A 21454-nucleotide genomic window follows, 5' to 3' on the forward strand; every position below is an offset into this window, starting at 1 on the left:
ACAATCACTGGCATTACCATTAATTCACATTCATGCCCAATACTTGTCCCACAATGATGATGTCACACAGGATACATGGGAAGTTGAATACCTGGAAGTTGTTCAGTGGTGAACGAAGGGGAGGTATCATTTCCTTGGCTAACAATCAATTAAGACTCTCCATGATTTTTCACCACCAAAAAATGAGTGTCCACGTCATGATTAATAGTCAAAGATGCCAATTAGAACAGCAATAACGAGAGAGGATCAACCTTAAACATCTAATAAATGTCTAATAAAACATCCCCCGTCCAGCTCTTGGCGTCACAACCTCCAGGTATTTGACACTAGACACCTAAATGCAAAAAAAAAAAAATGGTTCCACGGGGTGAGCGAAAGCAAGAAAACAATGCAATCGGCTAGACTTAGAAGTTGGCGTGTTGGCCACCCTTTGATAGTTAGCAACTTCAATGTAGAATAGAGAGAAGGGTAAAATGCTACTTATTACTCATAAGGAAAAAAGCTTATTCATATTCCACATTCCAAACCTTTACGCATCAAAACATAGTAATGCTTTCTGTCTACGGTGACAACACTACCCCGGCAATTCCTTGTTTTTTGAGAATGGTGGACATGGTGAAAAATGGAAACATGAAAAAAATAAAAAGATTGAGAGGTAGATTTGAAGCCGTAGTTTAGAGACAGGACTAGTCCAGATCATTTTGGTTATGAGGAAACTAAAGAGAGTGGAGCGGGCAGGCGCGTGAGTGACGTCCATGATCAAGTGATCCCAGTTTGGAGAGTTGAGGGAGGGAGGTTAGAGGAAGGTTGCTACATGGTTCTTTTTGCCCTATATTGCTCAGGGTTTTCAAGAAGAAATGGGGGTAGGTAAGAGGGCGATGGCCAGGTCTCAGCAGAGGGAAACAATGGGGGAGCTTTTCATGTCCAAACACACAACCGTGTCTGGTATCCCCCTGGCCTGTAAGACTCCATATGTGCCCATTGCTGGCTGAGAGAACCATGTGTTTAAGATCAGTGGTGGTGATGGGGGGGGGGGGGGGGGGGGTCAGTGGGAGCCTTTGGTTCAGATCTTTAGATTCTCCAGCCTTGCCATTCCTGTGCACACTGCCAACACCCAGACTTGAAGTGTGAAAACTATGAGAGGTTGTCAGGTGAGTGATCAGTTCTGGTGCCCCCTCCCCCCCATGTCTGTTCCCACACCACCTAACTCACCACAGCTAGGGGCCTCTACTCAAGGGAGGGTCGTGCTTGGGCTAAGCTCCCACAGATATTCTCAGTTTTAGGGTACCTTCCCAACCCAACCCTTGTGTCCCTCACTCCACTTGTCAAGGCGATGAATGAAGGGGCTACTTCCGGAGAAAGCGCTGGGCCAGGATGGCGGCGTCCAGAGGGCTGACGGGCGTGGCATCGTGGCCCAGGCGCCGCACGGGCGGGATGGCGCCGAACTGGCGCTTGGTGAGGAAGCTGGCCTTGGCCTCGTGAATAGTGTTCTTCTCCTCGGCCAGAAGCAGCTGCTGGCGCATGTAGTTCTCAAACTCGTACTGTGACGACTCCTCTGTCATTTTCACCTGGGATAGAGAGACAGAGATGCTTATTAGTTAGTTACACACTAGGTCGTGTTCATCAGGGCAGTGATTTTCAAACCTCTTCTCAGTGACCCCCAGACATTTTACAATTTTGTAATTGATTAGTTGACTCAAGTGTACTAGATCTGGTATAGCTCAAATACATGGAACATCTAGAGGTCCCTGAGGAAAGGTTTGAAAACCCCTGCATTAGGGCACATCATGGAAAATGTCTTAAAACATTTTGCAACAGAAAACTGAGCATTTTTTATTGGACCAGGTCTACCAAGTCCACATAGTCCCTTCCCAGTTTGTTCATTTTCTGTTTGGTGCCTACTGAACACGACCCTGCTGTTACACAGAGATACTGTTACACAATGAACACAAGTTAGAGAACCTGGTTAATGATCAAGAGATCAGCATCCTTGTCAAAACAGAGCTGATGAACCTACGTCACCAAGCTCATCGACAGGGCTGTAGCAGAGCAGGTTGAGAGCTTCCACATCACCAACAAACTAACAATTTGCATCCTGTAGCTCTAACTCAAACGTTTTGGGACACTAAAGTCCATGGAGAATAAGAGCAGCTCCGCTCAGCTGCCCACTGCACTGAGGCTAGGTAACACCGTCACCACCAATAAATCCACGATAATCGAGAATTTGAATAAGCATCTCTCTACAGCTGGCTATGCTTTCCTCCTGGCTACAAACCCGGCCAACAGCCCCACACCCCTCACTGCAACTTGCCCAAGCCTCCCCAGCTTCTCCTTCACCCAAATCCAGATAGCAGATGTTCTGAAAGAGCTGCAAAACCTGGACTTGTACAAATCAGCTGGGCTAGACAATCTGGATCCTCTTTCTAAAATTATCCACCGCCAACCCCTATTACCAGTCTGTTCAACCTTTCGTGTCGTACAAGATCCCTAAAAATTGGAAAGCTGCCACGGTCATCCCCCTCTTCAAAGGGGGTGACACTCTAGACCCAAACTGTTATAGACCTATATCCATCCTGCCCTGCCTTTCTAAAGTCTTCGAAAGCCAAGTTAATGAACAGATCACTGACCATTTCGAATCCCACCGTACCTTCTCCGCTGTGCAATCCGGTTTCCGAGCTGGTCACGGTGCACCTCAGCCATGCTCAAGGTACTAAACGATATCATAACCGCTATCGATAAAAAAGTACTGTGCAGCCGTGTTCATTGACCTGGCCAACGCTTTCGACTGTCAATCACCGTATCCCTAACGGCAGACTCAACAGCCTTGGTTTCTCAAATGACTGCCTTGCCTGGTTCACCAACTATTTCTCAGATAGAGTTCAGTGTGTCAAATCGGAGGGCCTGTTGTCCGGACCTCTGGCAGTCTATGGGGGTACCACAGGGTTCAATTCTCGAGCCGACTCTATTCTCTGTATATATTAACATTGTTGCTCTTTCTGCGGGTGATTCCCTGGTCCACCTCTACGCAGACGACGCCATTCTGTATACATCTGGCCCTTCTTTGGACACCGTTAACAAACCTCCAAATGAGTTTTAATGCCATACAACACTCCTTCCGTGGCCTCCAACTGCTCTTAAACGCTAGTAAAACCAAATGCATGCTTTTCAACCGTTCGCTGCCCGCACCCGCCCGCCCGACTAGCATCACTACTCTGGACGGTTCTGACTTAGGTATTTGTAGTTGTCCACATATTCTAGGTGTCTGGCTGTAAACTCTCCTTCCAGACTCATATTAAACATCTCCAATCCAAAATTAAATCTAGAATCAGCTTCCTATTTCGCAACAAAGCCTCCTTCACTCACGCCGCCAAACATACCCTCGTCAAACTGACTATCCTACCGATCCTCGACTTCGGCGATGTCATTTACAAAAAAGATTCCAATACTCTACTCAGCAAACTGGATGCAGTCTATCACAGTGCCATCCGTTTAGCCCTCGCTACACATTCGTCGCCAGACCCACTGGCTCCAGGTCATTTATAAGTCTTTGCTAGGTAAAGCTCCGCCTTAACTCAACTCACTGGTCACGATATCAACACCCACCCGTAGCACGTGCTCCAGTAGGTATCACTCACTGGTCGTCCTCAAAGCCAACACCTCCTATGGCCGCCTTTCCTTCCAGTTCTTTGCTGCCAATGACTGGAACGAATTGCAAAAATCGCAGAAGCTGGAGACTTATATTTCCCTCACTAACTTTAAACATCAGCTATCTGATCACTGCAGCTGTACATAACCCATCTGTAAATAGCCCACCCAATCTACCTACCTCATCCCCATATTGTTTTTATTTACTTTTGTTCTTTTGCACACCAGTATTTCTACTTGCACATCATCTGCTCATCTATCACTCCGGTATTAATTTGCTAAACTGTAATTACTTTGCTACTATGGCCTATTTATTGCCTTACCTCACGCCATTTGCACACACTGTATATAGACGTTCTTTTTTTCCCTATTGTGTTATTGACTGTACGCTTGTTTATTCCATGTGTAACTCTGTTGTTGTTTGTGTCATACTGCTTTGCAACTGCAACCTGTCCAAGATAAATGAGAACTTGTTCTCAACTAGCCTACCTGGTTAAATAAAGGTAAAAAAAATAAAGGGTCCAAGCACACCGAGACAGTCGTGAAGCGGGCACGACAAATCCAATTCCCCCTCAGGAGACTGAAAAGATCTGGCATGGGTCCTCAGATCCTCAAAAGGTTCTACAGCTGCACCATCGAGAGCATCCTGACTGGTTGTATCGCTGCCTGGCACGGAAACTGCCTCCAACTCCAAGGCACTACAGAGTAGCGCGTATGGCCCAGTACATCATTGGGGCCAAGCTTCCTGCCATCCAGGACCTCTATACCAGGGGGTGTCAGAGGAAGGCCCTAAAAATTGTCAAAGACTCCAGCCACCCTAGTCATAGACTATTCTCTCTGCTGCTGCATGGCAAGCGTTACCAGAGCGCCAAGTCTAGGTCCAAGAGGCTTCTAAACAGCTTCTACCCCCCAACCCATAAGCCTCCTGAACATCTAATCAAATGGCTACCCAGACTATATGTACTGCCTGCCCCCCCTTTTTAACCCCTGCTACTCTGTTATTATCTATGCAGTCACTTTAATAACTCTACCTACATGTACATATTACCTCCACTAACCGGGGCCCCTGCACATCGACTCTGTACCGGTACCCCCTGTATATAGCCTCGCTATTGTTATTTTACTTCTGCTCTTTAATTTGTTAATTTTATTTCTTATTCTTATCATTTACTTTAACTGCATTGTTGGTTAGCATTGCTTGTAAGTAAGCCTAAGGGACCTGTTGTATTCGGCACATAATAAATAAAGTTTGGATTTGATTTGAATCTACAGCTTTATAACAGAATGTATGTCAAGCTATACTTGTACACACTTTTGTATTTCTTACAACACCTTTAGATTTAAGAAGATTGGATTCAAATGTAATGAAAGTGCTAGCCTCATGGTGGCGCAGTGAGAACATCAAACACCAAGGCACCAGTCAATAAGAGAGGAGCATTTGGCTCTGTTCCCCAGAAGGCTTTGGGTGAGCTGAAGTTCTGAGGATTAGCCATGTGCTAATGCTAAAGGAGGATCAAGGGGTTGTTGGCCACAGGGATCTCACCTCCTGGAGATGCTCTGGGTGGCTGACCTGGTCATCGATGTCCGGTACAACCTGAAGAGGTCCGGTCAAAGAGGATACTGACTGCCTGCAAAGCGCACACACACACAAAACAGTTTATCGACAGAGCCAGGGTTGACTGATGATTCTGTTAATGCCACCAAGTTACACATCTTGATGGGATTAAAGATGATATTCTCACACCAGATGAGAATGCATTGTTGTTATGCACTTTTTAAATCACATCAGGCAATATTTACAGTTCTCTCCCTGTCCACCAAAGGGCGCGACTCACCATGAGGCAATAATGCCGCTGAGAGACTCCAGGACCTCGGCGGCGGTCAGCCTCTGCTGGGGGTCCAGCACCAGCAGCTTCCGTATAAGACACACGGTGTTCTCCGACACACGCCCGTCCCTGAGGAGAGAGAGGGAGGAAAGGGAAGAAGGACAGAGGGGGAATGGTTATATTTATGGTCGTCAACACCAGAAGGAGAAACTGTTGCATAATACCTAGGAGGAACCAATAAGAGCACGGTCATCCATAGCTCAGTTGATATAGTATAGCGTTTGCAAAGCCAGGATAGTGGGTTCGATTCCCAAGACCAGCTGTATATAAAATGCATGCATGCATGACTAAGTCACTTCGGATAAAAGCATCTGCTAAACAGCATACATTACTATTAGTTCTAATAGTGTGTGGCTCAGAACTTAATTGATATTGGCAGACTTGCACCAAGTCATTGAGTAGACCAACTGTCATGATATGCATCATTGTAGCAACTCTGTATGGGGTGCATGGAGTAATAATGCTTGTGTGGTTTGGTATGGGATGTGTGGTACTGTATTGGTGGGGGGTTGTATGTTGACCTACTCTGGGATGGAGTACTCTGCAGCCTTGATCTTGCGGAATAGCTCCTGAGGTATGCTGTCGTAGAAGGGAAACTGGCCGTAGAGCATGGTGAACAGCACCACGCCAAGGGCCCACATGTCACTGGGCTTACCGTGGTACGGCCGGCCTGCAAAGGAAGACAATAGAATCATTTAAAAAATGTTTCACAAACTAGGTTTCAATACAAATGGCGACAGATTCTCATGCGAATCTTACATCATTTAAAAAATAAAATAAATTAAAAGCATTTTAAAAAGAATGTGAATTTTCCCACCAAAGATGCGTTTCCATCATCAGGACTTGTTACAGATAAAAGGCTGTAAGTGATGACGTAGTGCACATAAAAATATTTTTTGCAGTTAAATTCACATGTACCGAATAAAACAAATTCAATACTGGCTACTACTGCTATCTGAGCGCTGTTGGCTAGAGAGCACGTATAGCCTACATGAGGTTATCGTTATGGGCAACCAAAAAAATATTGTCAAACGGCAGCCAAGCATCGACTATCCATCCTGTCACCAGAATAAGACCCTTGATATTTATTGGAAAGCAGCATCAAGCTCATCACTACGCACTTTCACCACTCTGTGAAGTGCATCATTTATTTCATCTGTAGCCTAATAACCTGCATGCTTTTGTGACAAGTCATAGTGGGAAGACCACACGTCTTCGCCCGACTCCGAGTCTGATATGACGTTATTATATTCATTTGAGCATAAAAGCATTTCCACCAGCATCTCACTGACAAAAAGCTGAAATGTTTCGTCGACATTTTGAAAGTTCCCCAAAAAACATTTGTTGACAATACGAAAGTTTACCGTTTCCATTATGCCTGTCATTACATTTTGTATCCAACATATACTCGCATGAAAAGTTGATGCAAAATGTCAAACATGAACCCGTTTTCCAACTGAGAACATGACGCTTCTTTAAAAACATGTTTTGCATATAGGCTTCCACATCATGTACGTACATGCACCAGTACAATCACACTATCGAATCTTAAATCAAGCACAAACATTTTTTGTCGTTACTCTTCAACCCACTGTCCTCCTCCAGAACCACCCACAATATCTCATTAAATCAACCTCAGAATGAATGATTAACCAATTGGACACAGAAGAAGACAATGTGACTCGACAATCTCCAACTGCAGCTCTAGACTCATCTTTCCAAGAAATTCCCAACCGCAATCCCATCTGGCAATACCATACCTCCATTATGCTTAAACCTATCAAAACAGTAAAGGCACGAGGAGTCAGAAGACAGTGATGTATGGGAGAACAAATGAGCATGGTGCTCTTCTTTACGACCAGAGGCAAGTGTTGTTATAAAGAGGTGGTCGGCAGTTGCTTGCTTCCCTCCCTCCGCCCATGGGGTAATAATGGTAATGCATTTGACACACACACACACACACACACGGGGGGAGGGGTTGGGAGTAGTTTCCCTCTCGGCGAGTCATCAGTGTGACTCACCGGAGCTCAGTTTCATTGTTCTGTCTTCAACTTGTCATGTTCCGCTCATATATGCCTGGGTTGTGTTTTAAATGGAGAGAGGGGAAGAAGACACCATCCAAATCTGCTCGTTTCACACGTTTCCCCGCCAATCATGTCTAGACTGAAGGGCTGAGAATACTTTTCAAAACTGTGTGCACAAACTACCGAGTGATGGAATATTGTGTGCCGTCTCTGCAGCAAGCGATTCAACTAATAGCAAAATGTAGCACAGTACACGTTTGCAATAAACCCAAACAAAATCACCACCACATATCCTAACACGTGGCTTATCACGAGAGAACATCATGCAACTGAGATGATCAAGTCAATATATGAAGAAAATAAAATACCTTGAGAGATTTTCAGCCTTCACTAATGTTCCAAGTTTTCAAAATAGGCTATCGGTGTTGCCTAATAAACCGGAAATATCCAACGCAACAGTGGCCTGCCAAACATTACGCAAGCCTCCTGACTGACTCGCAGTTTCCCAGCTCGACCCAGATCAAACTAGGCTGACCCTTCCTTTCAACAGCACAGTAAAAGATATAACAGGAGCTTATCAGTCAAATCCCCACCAACACATTTCACAAATAACATGTGAGTTACCCTTGGAAATCAATAGGCCTACATGATTTGCATCCACTTGTTACATAAAGTAAGCATGGAGATATGGAAGATTCAATTGAACTGTTATGTGATTGTGTTTGGCATCAGTCAGTAGCATTTGTGACAGACAGAGAACTTCCTTCTCCTTTCCCCTCTCATGCCATCTGTGTGTGTGCGTGTCCTCTCACCACTCAGTACGTCAGGGCTGATGTATGCTGGACTTCCTCGCTGGTCCTTCAACAGGTCGTCCTCACTCACCAGGTGCTTGCCCAGACAGAAGTTGGTGATGGTAATCCGGTGGGTCCTAGGGTACACAGAGAGACACCAACACACACACCAGGGTCATACTCAGTAGATACAAAATGGAAGAAAACTGTCAGAAACTGTGAGAAAGAAATGCAGCACAGTATGCCCTAATGAATATGACCCCAAGGAAACTGTACTCCACTTCCTGACTGTAAAAGTTTGCCTCGTCATGACAAAAAAAGTGTTTGGTAGGCCTGTGAGATACGATGCTTCATGAAACTAAATCAATGCAGACTGACGTGGGAGGCGTAGTTCACTCACTGCTTAATTTGACTGCAGCACATTTAACTGTGCTAAGCATTAGACTCCTTAGCATTTCAAAAAAGAAAGAAATCAGAAGTAGTAAAAAAATTTAAAAAAAAACAAGACTATACGATCACAACCAGCAGTTGAAGGGACAACTCCAAACCAGGAGGACAGTGATATCTAGAGACAGGGTAAACTCCAGACAGTCTGGCGCTCAAGCCCGGTTGCTAGGGACATCATATTGGTTTCTGTAGAAACATAGGCCTATCAGATGTTTGCATGAGTCATCGTAGATAAACAGTGTGTGTGTGGGGGGGGGGGGGCATGCAGGGTTTAATGGTAGGCCTTCGTACAGTAGAGAGAAACATGGAGAGAGAAAGAGGAAATAAAGGCTGCACTTTGACAAACATTTGAGTCAACCTGTGGTTTGGGCTAATTACCTCGATGACTAATCCTGCATGGAATTTAATTGATGAATGTGTATGCAAAGCACATAAGGAAAAGTGCACACACAAGCTTAAGTCCACCCACGCAACACATGCACAGGCTACACAAATCACAACTGCAATTTAGCGCCTTAGTCCACTCGAGTTCACCTTCTCACCCACATCCCCTTTCTCCAAGGACCGAGGTCAATGCAGCTTCCCCTATGCTCTCTCACTTTCACACTATGCGTTTCACATTCTGCTCACACAGAAGGCCACATTTAGGCTAAGGTTAATTCCTGTGAAAACATGCTTGCTAAAAATGCCACATTGTAAAAACATTTTTGAAGATTAAATAATTCTGTCTTGACAGTCTACCATCTGAGGAGGCTGTTCAAAATTTGTGCGCATGAGTTGTCTATAATGCAGTAGCCTTTTGAACTTCACAATGACAGGAAGCTGCGCTTGAAGGGCTCTAGATAAAAAGCTGCTTTATGAAGGGGGCCTTTCTTTCGCCTGCATGCATCACACAACTGCGGTTGCTATTCTTCCTCTGTATCCTCTCACCATGAAAGAGATAGCATGTTCGCCTCGTGAGAGGGACCCTTAGGACTGGGTTGGCCAGAAGAACCACACCGTCTCCGCTTGCTGGTCATGTGACCCCAGGAGACAGGAAACCAGAAACCTCCACATCCCTTGTGACTCTCCCTCCCCCCCCCCCCGTCCTGCCCAAAATAACCAGACTGATGGGAAAGGGGTTGAACATGGCATCCTCTGGCTCTACATGAAGCTCAAATAGCACAAAAAAAAAAAAAAAAAAAAAAAAAAAATTCAGCAGGAGTGTCCCTCAAATTGATGCTATATGTAATTGAGATTTAATTTTCAAAAAAACATTAGAACAGTGTGGTGAGGTCAAGGATTTGCCTCAAACATTTTGGGATTTACCTGTGCATGACTAGTGTCCCATCAAAAACAATTTACAATATAAAAAAAGGTCAACTTTGCTTTCCAGTTTTAAACAGATGGACTTTGAAAAGCTCCTATTTTTGAAATGTTACTTTTTCACTTATTTGTGAACCCCGCACCACCAGTCAAACCCTTTTTAAATTTGATTTGCGATGTTCATTTCCAGCATAAGCAAACTCCTGACAATGATACAGCACACTGAGCTTTGCAGGACAGGGAGAAGTTGAAGGGAAGATTGTACAGGTGTAAACTAATCTTCAGCACAGTCAGTGGGAATAAATGCAGAGGCTGATGTCACCGTCAGTGGCAGCTGACAGAAGCATGATGACAAACAAGCACCTCACAGTCTAAAGACTGTGCAGAGACAGGCGAGAGAGACGGATTACCTGACAAGGAGGCTCAAGTCTAGTTTGCAATCAACCAAACATCTTACAAACCTAAAGTACACCCTCAACGTTAAGGTTCATTTAAGAATTACTAGCCTACAAACACCAGCTATTTAAAACAACTTGCAGGCAAAATGCAACAAGCCTCATTTCCATCAATTTCATGTGGATTAATGACATTAACCATGATGGAAACAGGAAATGCAGGTACCTTTATTATTGTCGGCAAGCAATGTTTGTCAAAAATGACATGCGAAATAACCGTGTAAACGCCTTTATGCACAAATAGTTATATAATAGCAATCATATCGAAGTAAACTTGGATTCATGCGATGATAGGCCCACACAACATAGCCTACCACTAGGACTGGGAAAAGCATGGAGTTTATTAGACAGATTAAATAAGTTATGAACTTCACAGGGTGGTGAAAGTGCACAGTGATCGAAGGTCAAATAAGGGGTGCTTATATTTGTCCTGTTTCACATGAACAAGTTTCTGGTGTAAAATGGTTTGTTGCATACCCTAAATCTGGGAGAGGCCGTTCTCCATCCATCTCCCCCATACGTTATGCATGCACATTCAGCGAGGACAAATTAAACCACGGAGAGCAAAGGCAAATGCCAAAAAAGGAAGACAATGAGGGAGTGGAAGAAAGGAATCATGAGAAAACAGAAAGGAGTAATGAGCAAAGAGTTTGAAGAAGAAAAAAAAAGCTTCTGACAGAGCAGAGGGAGGGAGGGAGGGAAAGTAAATAGAGTGCTGAGTGTGTGTGTGAGAGAGAGACATGCGTGTCCATGGTGAGTCAGCCCTGAGCTATGGAGGGCCTTTGGCAGGCCTCTCCTTTTGTCTCCAGCTGGGACAAAGTGTTCTACTCGTCTGCTCTGTTCCGTGCAGCAGCCCCACCGGGCCACAACAAAACACTTTGTTTCATCACCACTACGGCTGCCGAATGGTGCTCACTAGGGATGCGCGATTAATCTACTTTTAATCTAAAATTGCAATACTGACATCCACAAGAGGCTGCGATATCGCAGCAAGAGGCTGCGATATTGTTCTAGATTCAATATAGATGGGTTATCTGACAACGTCAGGAAAACAATGTGCGCGCTTCCATGGTGCAGAAGTCAGCGCGTTGTTGAGACTCTGCATGGCCAAATTTTGCTAGAAAGAAATGTGGGGAATCATAAGTGGCTCGTTTCATCTTATTGATACAATGCCTTGTTTTGAAGTGTTGACTGATTTCATGTCAATGCTAGTAAGGCAAAAATTCACAAGCTAGCTAACAATGTATTTGAGAGACAAGTGCTCATTGTGCAAAATGTACACTACCGTTCAAAAGTTGGGTCACTTAGAAATGTCCTTGTTTTTGAAAGAAAAGCACATTTGTTGTCCATTAAAATAACACCAAATTTATTAGAAATACAGTGCAGACATTGTTAATGTTGTAAATGACTATTATAGCTGGAAATAGCTGATGTTTAATGTAATATCTACATAGGCATACAGAGGCCCAATATCAGCAACCATCAGTCCTCTGTTCCAATGGCACGTCATGTTTGATAATCTAAGTTGATCATTTTAAAAAGGCTAGTTAATCATTCGAAAACCCTTTTGCAATTATGTTAGCACAGCTGAAAACTATTGTTCTGATTAAAGAAGCAATAAAACTAGCCTTCTTTAGACTAGTTGAGTGTCTGGAACATGAGCATTTGTGGGTTCGATTACAAGCTCAAAATGACCAGAAACAAATAACTTTCTTCTGAAACTCAGTCTATTATTGCTCTGAGAAATGAAGACTATACCATGCGAGAAATTGCCAAGAAACTGAAGATCTCATACAACGCTGTGTACTACTCCCATCACAGAACAGCACAAACTGGCTCTAACCAGAATAGAAAGTGGGAGGCCCCAGTGAGCAACTGAGCAAGAGGACAAGTACATTAGAGTGACTAGTTTAATTAAGAAACAGATGTATGGGCACTAGTATTTATATATGAATGTGTATGCATGAATGAAACTCATTCAGACCCATGAATATGCCACTTTCCTGTTGTTTAACCCTCCTGTTATGTTGCGGGTCAATTTGACCCATTTCTACTTTTGAGTTGCCTGAAATACTAATTAACCTTTTTCTCCATGAAATTCAGTGACTTTTCTCATTTAGGGTCATGAACAACTTCAAAATGTGCACACACTGATGTGTTGGGGAATGTATGTGCAGATTTTGTATACAAACAAAATGTGGGTTATTTTGACCCGGAGGCTTTCATGTGTATGGATATTCACACAGGTCCAAAATAAACAAAGTGTCTTTGATGGATTCTGCCTTGACTGGTTCTGGTTGCACTTTTATAATTATGTTTGGGTGAAAAGGAGTTGCCCAAACTTCTCAGTGCGAGAGCAGCAGATCTGACAGAGACAGTCAAAAATGAGCTCCTAAAGATTCAGTCAATGAAGCCTCATCAAATTCTGGACTGTGAAATAGAAGAGGTTTCAGAGATTGGATCAACAGCATTGTCCTCCTGATTGTGAATTTTTCTTTGGTGAAGAGTATTCAGAGGGGTCTGCCATACCATCCCCTCCATCAGATGAGCACATGCAACAACCATCATCCAGAGAAGAGAGGACATGAAGTCTAAAGACAGTAATATAGAATGGTCACTGTCACCACGACAAAGGTAGACTGTCAGCTTCCAACGTAATGAAAATTGTTCCGGGGCCTACACGATTTGCTCTGCCCCTCTCGCCAAGACAGTAAAACCAACACCACTTGTGCACAATGCAATAAATACATCTGCAGAAAGCACACGAGTACATTGTGTTCAACATGTGGAGAGAAAGACTGAAGGGATCATTTTGACCAATAAGGTCAAATCAAACCTAAGTGTTACTGGGAAACACAGAGAGAACAAAATAAAAAAGCCTACTTGGGGAAACAGAAAATGCTTGTTTGTAAGTGATATTTTCAAAAAATAGTTCTTAAAATAGTTTTTGAAATCAATGTTCTTGTATTTCTTATTTCTGAAAGATCTGACAAGACAAAATAAAGTTGTCTTTTTTTACTTGGTTCTTTGAATGTCTTGTGTGTTTGAACTGTGCGGGTCAATCTGACCCATACCACAATGGACAATTTTTTTCAGAAAAGCACAAGGTTTAATTATCTTGTTTGCTAGCTAGACAGTTGCATACAGGTAAGTTATAGCCCGCTAGCTAGCTGACAGCTAGCTAGCTGACAGCTAGCTAGCTAAGATGGCCAGTTGCATTCTGTAGTTAACGTTGATTGCTGATGTGCAAAGCCAGGACAATAATATGTTTATCAGTTTGTTATGTTTAACTAGCTAGCGAAAATAGCCACTGTGGAGCAAGCTAATCAAAACCCAAGTTAAGTGACAGGCACAGATTAAATGGCTAAATAGCTAGCCATGGACTTGTTCAACTAGCTAGATTAATACTAGCCTTGTTTAGAATCCGAGTGAAATAGTTACACTCGTCTCTAACATGTAGGCTCAGCATTCCCGAACAGTCCCATTAAAACTCACAATATTACAAACTTAATTTCAATTTAGGGACATCGGTGGACAACCAGTAATCGATGTCAGAGTTAATTTGATACAAAATATCCACAGGGAAGTGTTATCAACCCAACCTTTAGTACGCTGGTCTGTATTTCCAGTTGGTATTTTCAATACTGATGCAATTCGCACATGACAAACACTTGAAAAATATGGCCAAGCCTAACTAAACGGCAAACACTTCCAGCTGATTGCGAGGAAACGTGTGTCAGACGACTACATTTCGGTTACATTCGGCTAATGTTAATACAAGCGACAAACTACCGGCACCGCAAAGAGTCAGGTAAACATCACTATCCTGTGGACACCCCATCTCTACCTCCCATCAACAGCAAGTACAACCGGTAAAGTGGAAATATCATTTCAGTCAACATACTGGCTTGTAGAGAATATTGCATTGTTTTTTTAGAGTGACTTCTGTCAGACAAATTTCTCTCTCAATGGAGTAACGATGGCATTTAGGCAAGATGAATACCATGTACATCTAGCCTGCTGGTAATGATGAAGTTAAACGTTTGCTAATTATTAGCTAGTTATCTTGTAATGTCTGCATTGCCATTGTTTGGCTGGATACAGGTTGAGTGTATACAGGGCATTTTAGTAACAGGCAACAACAAGCTATAGGAGATTAATTCACACATTTTCTTTACCTATTTTTCTGGAATTTGTCTTTCAGCATGAACCTGTTCTCCCCACAAGTGTAAGGAGATGAACAAACACTTTTTCTTGGTACTTGAGCTTATTGCTTGTGGTTCAAAGAATGTTATTGCTGGTATGCAAGGTTTTAATGCCATGTCTATTTTTGTCTGCCTTTCTCCTTCACAGCTTAAATTGTCTGGAGCCTGGTGTTCTGGCCAAGGACCTTTCACACTGATGGAACTTGCTATCAGCTGCTGCGCAACAATGATGTCCTTCCTCCCAGAGATGAGCAAGCATCCATTGGATTGGACAAAACCCAGAAAACATATTTGAGAAGATCAGGACTATTGCAATGAAAAAGGCCATGGACATTACATGCCCTGCTCCAAAGGGCAAGACAGAAATATGTTCAGTTTGTTCATATCATAACCTGAACCAAAGTCACTCAAAGGATCTCATGATAAAAGCCTAGGTGGTGTTTTACCTACACCCTTGTGTACAGTTTCTCATTTTAGGCTACTACCTTTAGCACTTGGAAGTTAAAGTATTTTAATCTTGAAACGTTTTCAGTTACGTGTTCACGTGAATTCTTTAAGAGATGGTTGGGTCTAAGGCTTAACGGTGTAATCAAAAAACAACATTGCAGTTCTTCAATGTGAAAGGTTCTTTATTATACAACAATAGGCAATTTAATACTGTTAATGGTTTGCCTAATGGGTGAACTTGGTGAGATATGTACAGCGAAATCATTTGGGTGAAAGTATTCCTTTTCTAAATATACATTTCGCAAGGATTAATGTGGAGCACGTGTGAAAAATCACAGCTAAATGTATGAATGCTCTTTTCTCTTAAATGGGATAAGTTTATTAACATTTAAAAGCAGCATTACTTCCCCATGTTTTCTCCAACTACAGTGTATGATGTACCATTTTGAAGCTCTGAGTCTGTACTTTTACCCAACGGAAAAAAAACACAACTTCAAATTTTGGAACATAGGACTGAAAAGAGATTTTGTGGGGGGGGGGCATTATGGATAAGGAGCTGGCTGAATTCTGCAGGGCCCGTCAGATTCACGGCAGCACAGCACTGTGACCTGATGTGCACCCGAGCCAGAGTTCCAGCCATGTGCAGTTCCACGCCCCCTCACCCCCCCTCTCTCCTAGAGAGCGCAAAGAGGGCACGTTCTTCACTCTCTTTTTCTCACTAGGTTCCTATCATTGCCTTCCAAAACCCGACCACAGGGAATGATTCACTGACTCGTACGAGAGAGAAAGAGGGGTGAAGGGGGACTGGGCTGGGAGATCTGTCTCTTCCTTGAGGTTTCAAGGACTTGACCCTGCTCGGGTTGAAGGCCAGTTGCACACCGTACACACACTGGATAGGGCCTCTCGCATGGCTGAACCAAATATGAAAGCGTGACTGAGTCCTTACCGTTTGTTCAGCACCATGTTTCCAAGCTTCAGGTCTCGGTGCACAATGTTTTTCTGCAGGGTGAGAGAGGTAGAGACGGATTAGATTTGTCACCGTCAGACGGTTGTTGAATGAAGCACTGGAACAAAAGCAACTCAAGTCAATGCTGTTACTGCTCTATAGGAGCGGTTTAGCTTGGACGACTCATCGAAGGGGCTACATAACAAAAACGTAACATTTTAACTTGTCTGAACATGCCCAAGACTAAAGTGTGAGACCGAAAAACACACTTGCATAATAAACATTTTCAAAAACAAAATTGTCAAAGTTATGGGTCATAGATGACTATAGCGTCAAGTCAGTGACCAATTACTTGATCATGAAGGTCAGCCTGTGAAGGCAGTAGGCAGTGCCCACATAATCTGACCTACAACTTCCCAACAACTGGCCATAAACAGATAATTTAAAGTCTGGTCAATCTGCAAAGCACAGAGTGAACCCTAGACGAGAAGCAGATGGCCTTGTTCGAAACAGCCTAAATCCAAACAGCTACATTGTAGTCGGACTGAGTTGAATCACTGAATCTACAAATCGCCTCGCATTCCAAATAAATTAGGCATACGCATTGTGATCATGATTAGAGATTCCGCGCCTCGTCTTCCTCAAATAGGTCCCCTTAGAAACGTGCTGTACGTGTTTTGTTGGTTGGACTCACCTTGTGCAGGGCCTCCACCACGCGCACCACGTCGTAGAAGATGACGATGGCCTCGCGCTCGCTCAGCCGCTTCTCCTTGATGACGTAGTGCTGCAGGTTGATGAGGTCCGCAGTCTTGTCGCTGAAGTCGTGCGCACAGAGGCAGTCCAGCACCAGGCAGATCCGCTTCTTCATCCGGCGTACCTTGCCATTGTTGGCCTCCGGGTCCTCCACAATCTCGTACGCCCGGTCCTAAAGTAGACAGGGGAGAGAGACCGTCTCCTTTATCTGTGCGCGTTACGATCTGTTGGTATGGGTAGTGTTCAGTAAGCACAAACAAAAGGCCACAAAACAGAATTAAATGTGCTTGTCCAATAAAACCTTGTTTTTTTTATTGCAAAACATTTTGCTACGTGTGCCCTAAACAATACAACTCTGGGGCATCTCTTTAGAAGCATGTAAGAAGGAACAAATTCGGACAAAAGACATGACAATTGAACGGCTTCCATTGCCGAGTGAAATTGCAGTCTGACGATCAGCGACGAGAGAGAACAGTGGAGGAGATGACAGGCCTCAGTGATCTGTGCACAACCATCCCATATCCAATGTGAATAGGACACATTCACCTCTGAGCCTGAGGGGGAGATGAATAACCTCAGAGCGAGCCACCGTCCCCGGCTGATCCCCATTGGTATTGGTTTGTCCAGATTTAGATGGCTGGGCCTCAAGGCTTTCCTGAGACAAATCATTATTAACTGGTCCGCTTGGAGACGGAACTATAATAAACCAATCAATAGCGCTGTAGCCTTGAATGAATCATGCCGCACGGCTCAATGTAGCTATTCTAGGAAGAGCACGTCGAGGAGGAGGAATAGGGTTGTGAAAGAGAGAGGCGGCAGAGGGAACAATAACAAAGTTAAAGAAATGGGAAGGGTGGGAGGGCTGAGTCACTGTGTGAGTGGTCGACTGGGAAAGTGATGGCTTGAAGAAAAAGGTGCTTCAATATTTCTATGGAAGTGTCTCTAAGCTCAACTGGACTGGGACTGTGCAGTGTGGTTGGTAGGGAGGGGGTTTGAATATAATGTTTTTCCCTGAAGGGGTGTCTTTGGGAGGCTGGTAGAAAACTATGCAAGTCTCTCATCAGAAAGAATAATGTACAATCACAGTAATTCAGTACAGGTCTGTGAAGTTCTCATCATTGAAAGACAATACAAAGGGCTGCAGCACCAAGCGATGTACCTGAAAGTTTGTGACGCACCAAGTAAACTCCTGCTATTTACCTGGAACAGGCCATGGTGGTGCACCACTCCGTCCTGGTTATGGAGCAGCGAGAGAAGGGAGTACTCTGTGTGCAGCAGCATCTTCCCCTGCCTCTCCTCCTGGGTCTCTGCGGCCGCGTCTGCCCGCTCCTCCAGGGTCAGGATCTACAACAGAATGCAGCAGCAAGGTTGTGTTCATTTGGCACCAAAAAGTAGAAAACTGACTTAAACAGGCAGGGCCGACCTAGATTTCTCCAATAAGAATGTTTGTTTTTTTGTTTCCCATTGCGAAACATCTTGCTACGGTGTCACCTAATGAATTCGACCCCGAGGTCACGAGCACAGGCGCTCTGGGACTGGGAAGAAATCCCTGAACCACATGGAGTCGTCACCCCTACAACAATGCCTAAAGATGTACCATAACAGCTGACGCCAGCAGCTGATCTAGGCCTTGGGAAAGAATTTAGGAAGATGGGGGAGGTTGAGAGCCAGAGGGGACAAAACAGGCCTGCATATTTGTCACACGCGCCGAATACAACAGGTGTAGACCTTACAGTGAAATGCTTACTTACAAGCCCTTGACCAACAATGCAGTTTTCAGAAAATAAAAAAAAGGGTTAAGTATTGACTAAAATAAAACAATGTTTTTTCATGCTGGTTTAATTTTATCCTTCGCAAAAACATGTCCCTACATGCTACGGTCAACACACTCAGGAGACACTGAAGGGGGGGGGGGGGGGGGAACTTTGCACGGGGCCTTAGCAGTGGGACCAAGGCAGGGTGCCACCTTTTCGCTCTTCCTCCACCTACAAACACCTTGTGTGTAAAACAGATTATTGGATTGCCCCAATAAACAAATTGCCTCTACAGTTTGTCTTCCGCCTAAGCAAGCGCAGGCTGCTGCACTGAAATAGGGCCGTAAAGGAATAACTGAACACTAACAAAGACGTCTGTTTAGGAAGGTCAAAGTTCAAAAGGCTATTGGGACACTGTAGCTAACTAGCTGTTGTTTGAAGAGACTCATTAATCTCCACCGAACAGTGAAATTAGATCATTCAAAAGAAATTCAAAAGTGTCCACTCACTTTTAGCTGGTAGAAGTCATCCGTCCCATCCTTCCTGGCCAGACACTGCACTATGCTTGGCACGGGCGAGTTCCCCAAACGAGGCCCTGTAAGGAAGTGGCGGCAACAGCTGCATGACCAAAAGGTAAAGAGAGTGTGTGCCCTAATGCAAACCATTAGGAGGCATGCAAACTTCAACACCCCTAACAAAATCTAGCAGACAGCAGAAGCCTTATGCTAACATTTCACAACATTTACAGTACACATTTCCTGAAAAGATTGAAGAAACAACTTCTGCGGAATAGATTCTGAGCCATCTACCCAAAGTCAAATTCTTCACATTCTTGCCTCAAGCTAACTGAATACCCCCCCACCTCTTTCCTAGTTTCCTGCGCAAACATACAGTTGTAAGAGGCCAACGTTACCCCTTTTTGCCCCTGAGTAAACCCCATCGCTTACCCAGGATGAAGGGACCTGCCCTCTTCGCGTTGCTTCCAGCGATTCCAGGACAGAGGAGCTTGTTGGCCCTGCCTGAAGTCTCCCCGGCCCCCCTCTCCAAAGAGCGCCGCTTAGACATGCTAGAGCTCTGCAGGAAGAACACAGCAACAAAAAGCTAATCGGATAACATCAGATCAAGATAGGCATGTTAAGTGGTGTAGGACAGAAATGTGACCACAAGGTAGCAAAATCTCAAACTGATACAGTATTGATGTTCTTCCAGGCCACTAGCAAAATATCCATATTGAGTTGCATAATTAAACGGCTAAGATTGTGACAAATTCTACCAACGTGTCATACAGTAGAAAATTCTCAATAATACCTGGAACTGCATGACTATACATGGGGTCTCTCCGAAAGTTCGAGACTAGACTAATGCAGCAGACTGTCCATCTTGTGGTATGTATGAGAGAGGAGAGGGTTTAACCCCTCCCAACCACTTTAGAAAACCCTCCCACAAGTTTACCAACACAGTGTGAATGGCTAGCCATTACAGGGTCATTCAGATGTTGTCTCTGGTGAGAAAGATGACACCTCAGCTTTAATCCTCAATGTGGCATGCAAACTAAACATCCATGTGCTCACATTGAATGACAAATTCCTTGATGCAGAACGCAGTAAGATGACTGCAACATCAAATACTGCAAGGGTGAAATGCTAAAGATGGCAAAATATGTATTAGGCTAGGCTGAATGCCATTTTGTGCATACATGCTTTTTCATGCTGGTTTCCTTTTATCCTTCGCAATTACTTTCTGGAAATCCTGCAGCGGCTTTTAGGACCTCTATCAGAAAGGAAGGGCCGGAAAATCGTTCAAGACTCCAGCCACTGTTCGCTCTGCCTCCACACGGCAAGTGGTACCAGTGCATCAAGTCTGACACAAACAGGCTCCTGAACAGCTTCTATACCCAAGCCATAAGACTGCTAAATAGCTAACAGAATGGCTACAAGGACTGACTGAGTTGACCCTTTTATTTTTTACACTGTCTATGCACTCACAGGACTCTCCAACACACACATTCATACTGAAGCCACACACATGCACTCATCATTTATGCTGCTGCTACTCTGTTAATCATATATCCTGATGCCTAATCACCTTACCCCTATACATATCTAACTATCACTCCAGTATCCCTGCACATTGTAAATATGGTTTTGGAACTGACTGTGTGTGTATATATTTACATTTAACTGACTGACTTATTTACAATGGCGGCCTACCGGGGAACAGTGGGTTAACTGCCTTGTTCAGAGGCAAAACGACAGATTTTTTCCTTGTCAGCTTGGGGATTCGATCCAGCAACCTTTCGGTTACAGACCAAAAGATCTAACAACTAGGCTACCTGCCGCCCAATATATAGTTTCTTACTTTGTGTTCTTATTTCTGTTATTTTTAGTACTACATTGATTACTGCATTGTTGGGTTTACAGCTAGCAAGAAAGGCATTTCACTGTATTAGTGCACGCGACATTAAAACTTGAAAACTCAATCTGCACTGGTTTGTGGTTCTCTAAATCTGTGGTGAGTTATAACCATTGACAGTAAAATGCTACGACTTCCTCTCAGAAGACAGTTTCCCATAAAAAGGTTGGGCTCATTGCTTTTTTCATGACCAAAAAATAAATAGCAACCCTACCGTTTCCAATACGGAAGTGAAGGCACATGCCAGGGGAACCTGTGTGTGATATCTACTTACAGTAACATGCCAACCTTTATAAAACCTAGGGTATTCTATCTTTGAAAGGTATATGCTTTGTTTGCTGCCTGCTGATAAGGAATCCCCAAGTGATGAAACGCGCTCTGGTT

General features: G+C 43.9%; 1 protein-coding gene across 1 annotated transcript in view; it reads right to left on the reverse strand.

The window, feature by feature from the left end:
• Positions 1-1031: 1031 nt before the first annotated feature.
• LOC129837967 (serine/threonine-protein kinase 40) overlaps positions 1032-21454 on the reverse strand; it is a 31548-nt gene continuing 11125 nt past the window's right edge. The window contains exons 2-11 of the mRNA XM_055904569.1: positions 19606-19732; positions 19168-19253; positions 18105-18248; positions 16846-17076; positions 16152-16204; positions 8368-8483; positions 6057-6201; positions 5481-5600; positions 5189-5273; positions 1032-1568 (exon numbers count right to left, since the gene is read on the reverse strand). Of these exons, the coding sequence (XP_055760544.1) occupies positions 1347-1568; positions 5189-5273; positions 5481-5600; positions 6057-6201; positions 8368-8483; positions 16152-16204; positions 16846-17076; positions 18105-18248; positions 19168-19253; positions 19606-19723 (1320 nt within the window). The 5' untranslated portion in view covers positions 19724-19732 and the 3' untranslated portion in view covers positions 1032-1346. The remainder of the gene's footprint in view (positions 1569-5188; positions 5274-5480; positions 5601-6056; positions 6202-8367; positions 8484-16151; positions 16205-16845; positions 17077-18104; positions 18249-19167; positions 19254-19605; positions 19733-21454) is intronic.

This window comes from Salvelinus fontinalis, chromosome 38 (genome assembly GCF_029448725.1).
Source record: "Salvelinus fontinalis isolate EN_2023a chromosome 38, ASM2944872v1, whole genome shotgun sequence".
Lineage (NCBI taxonomy): Eukaryota > Metazoa > Chordata > Actinopteri > Salmoniformes > Salmonidae > Salvelinus > Salvelinus fontinalis.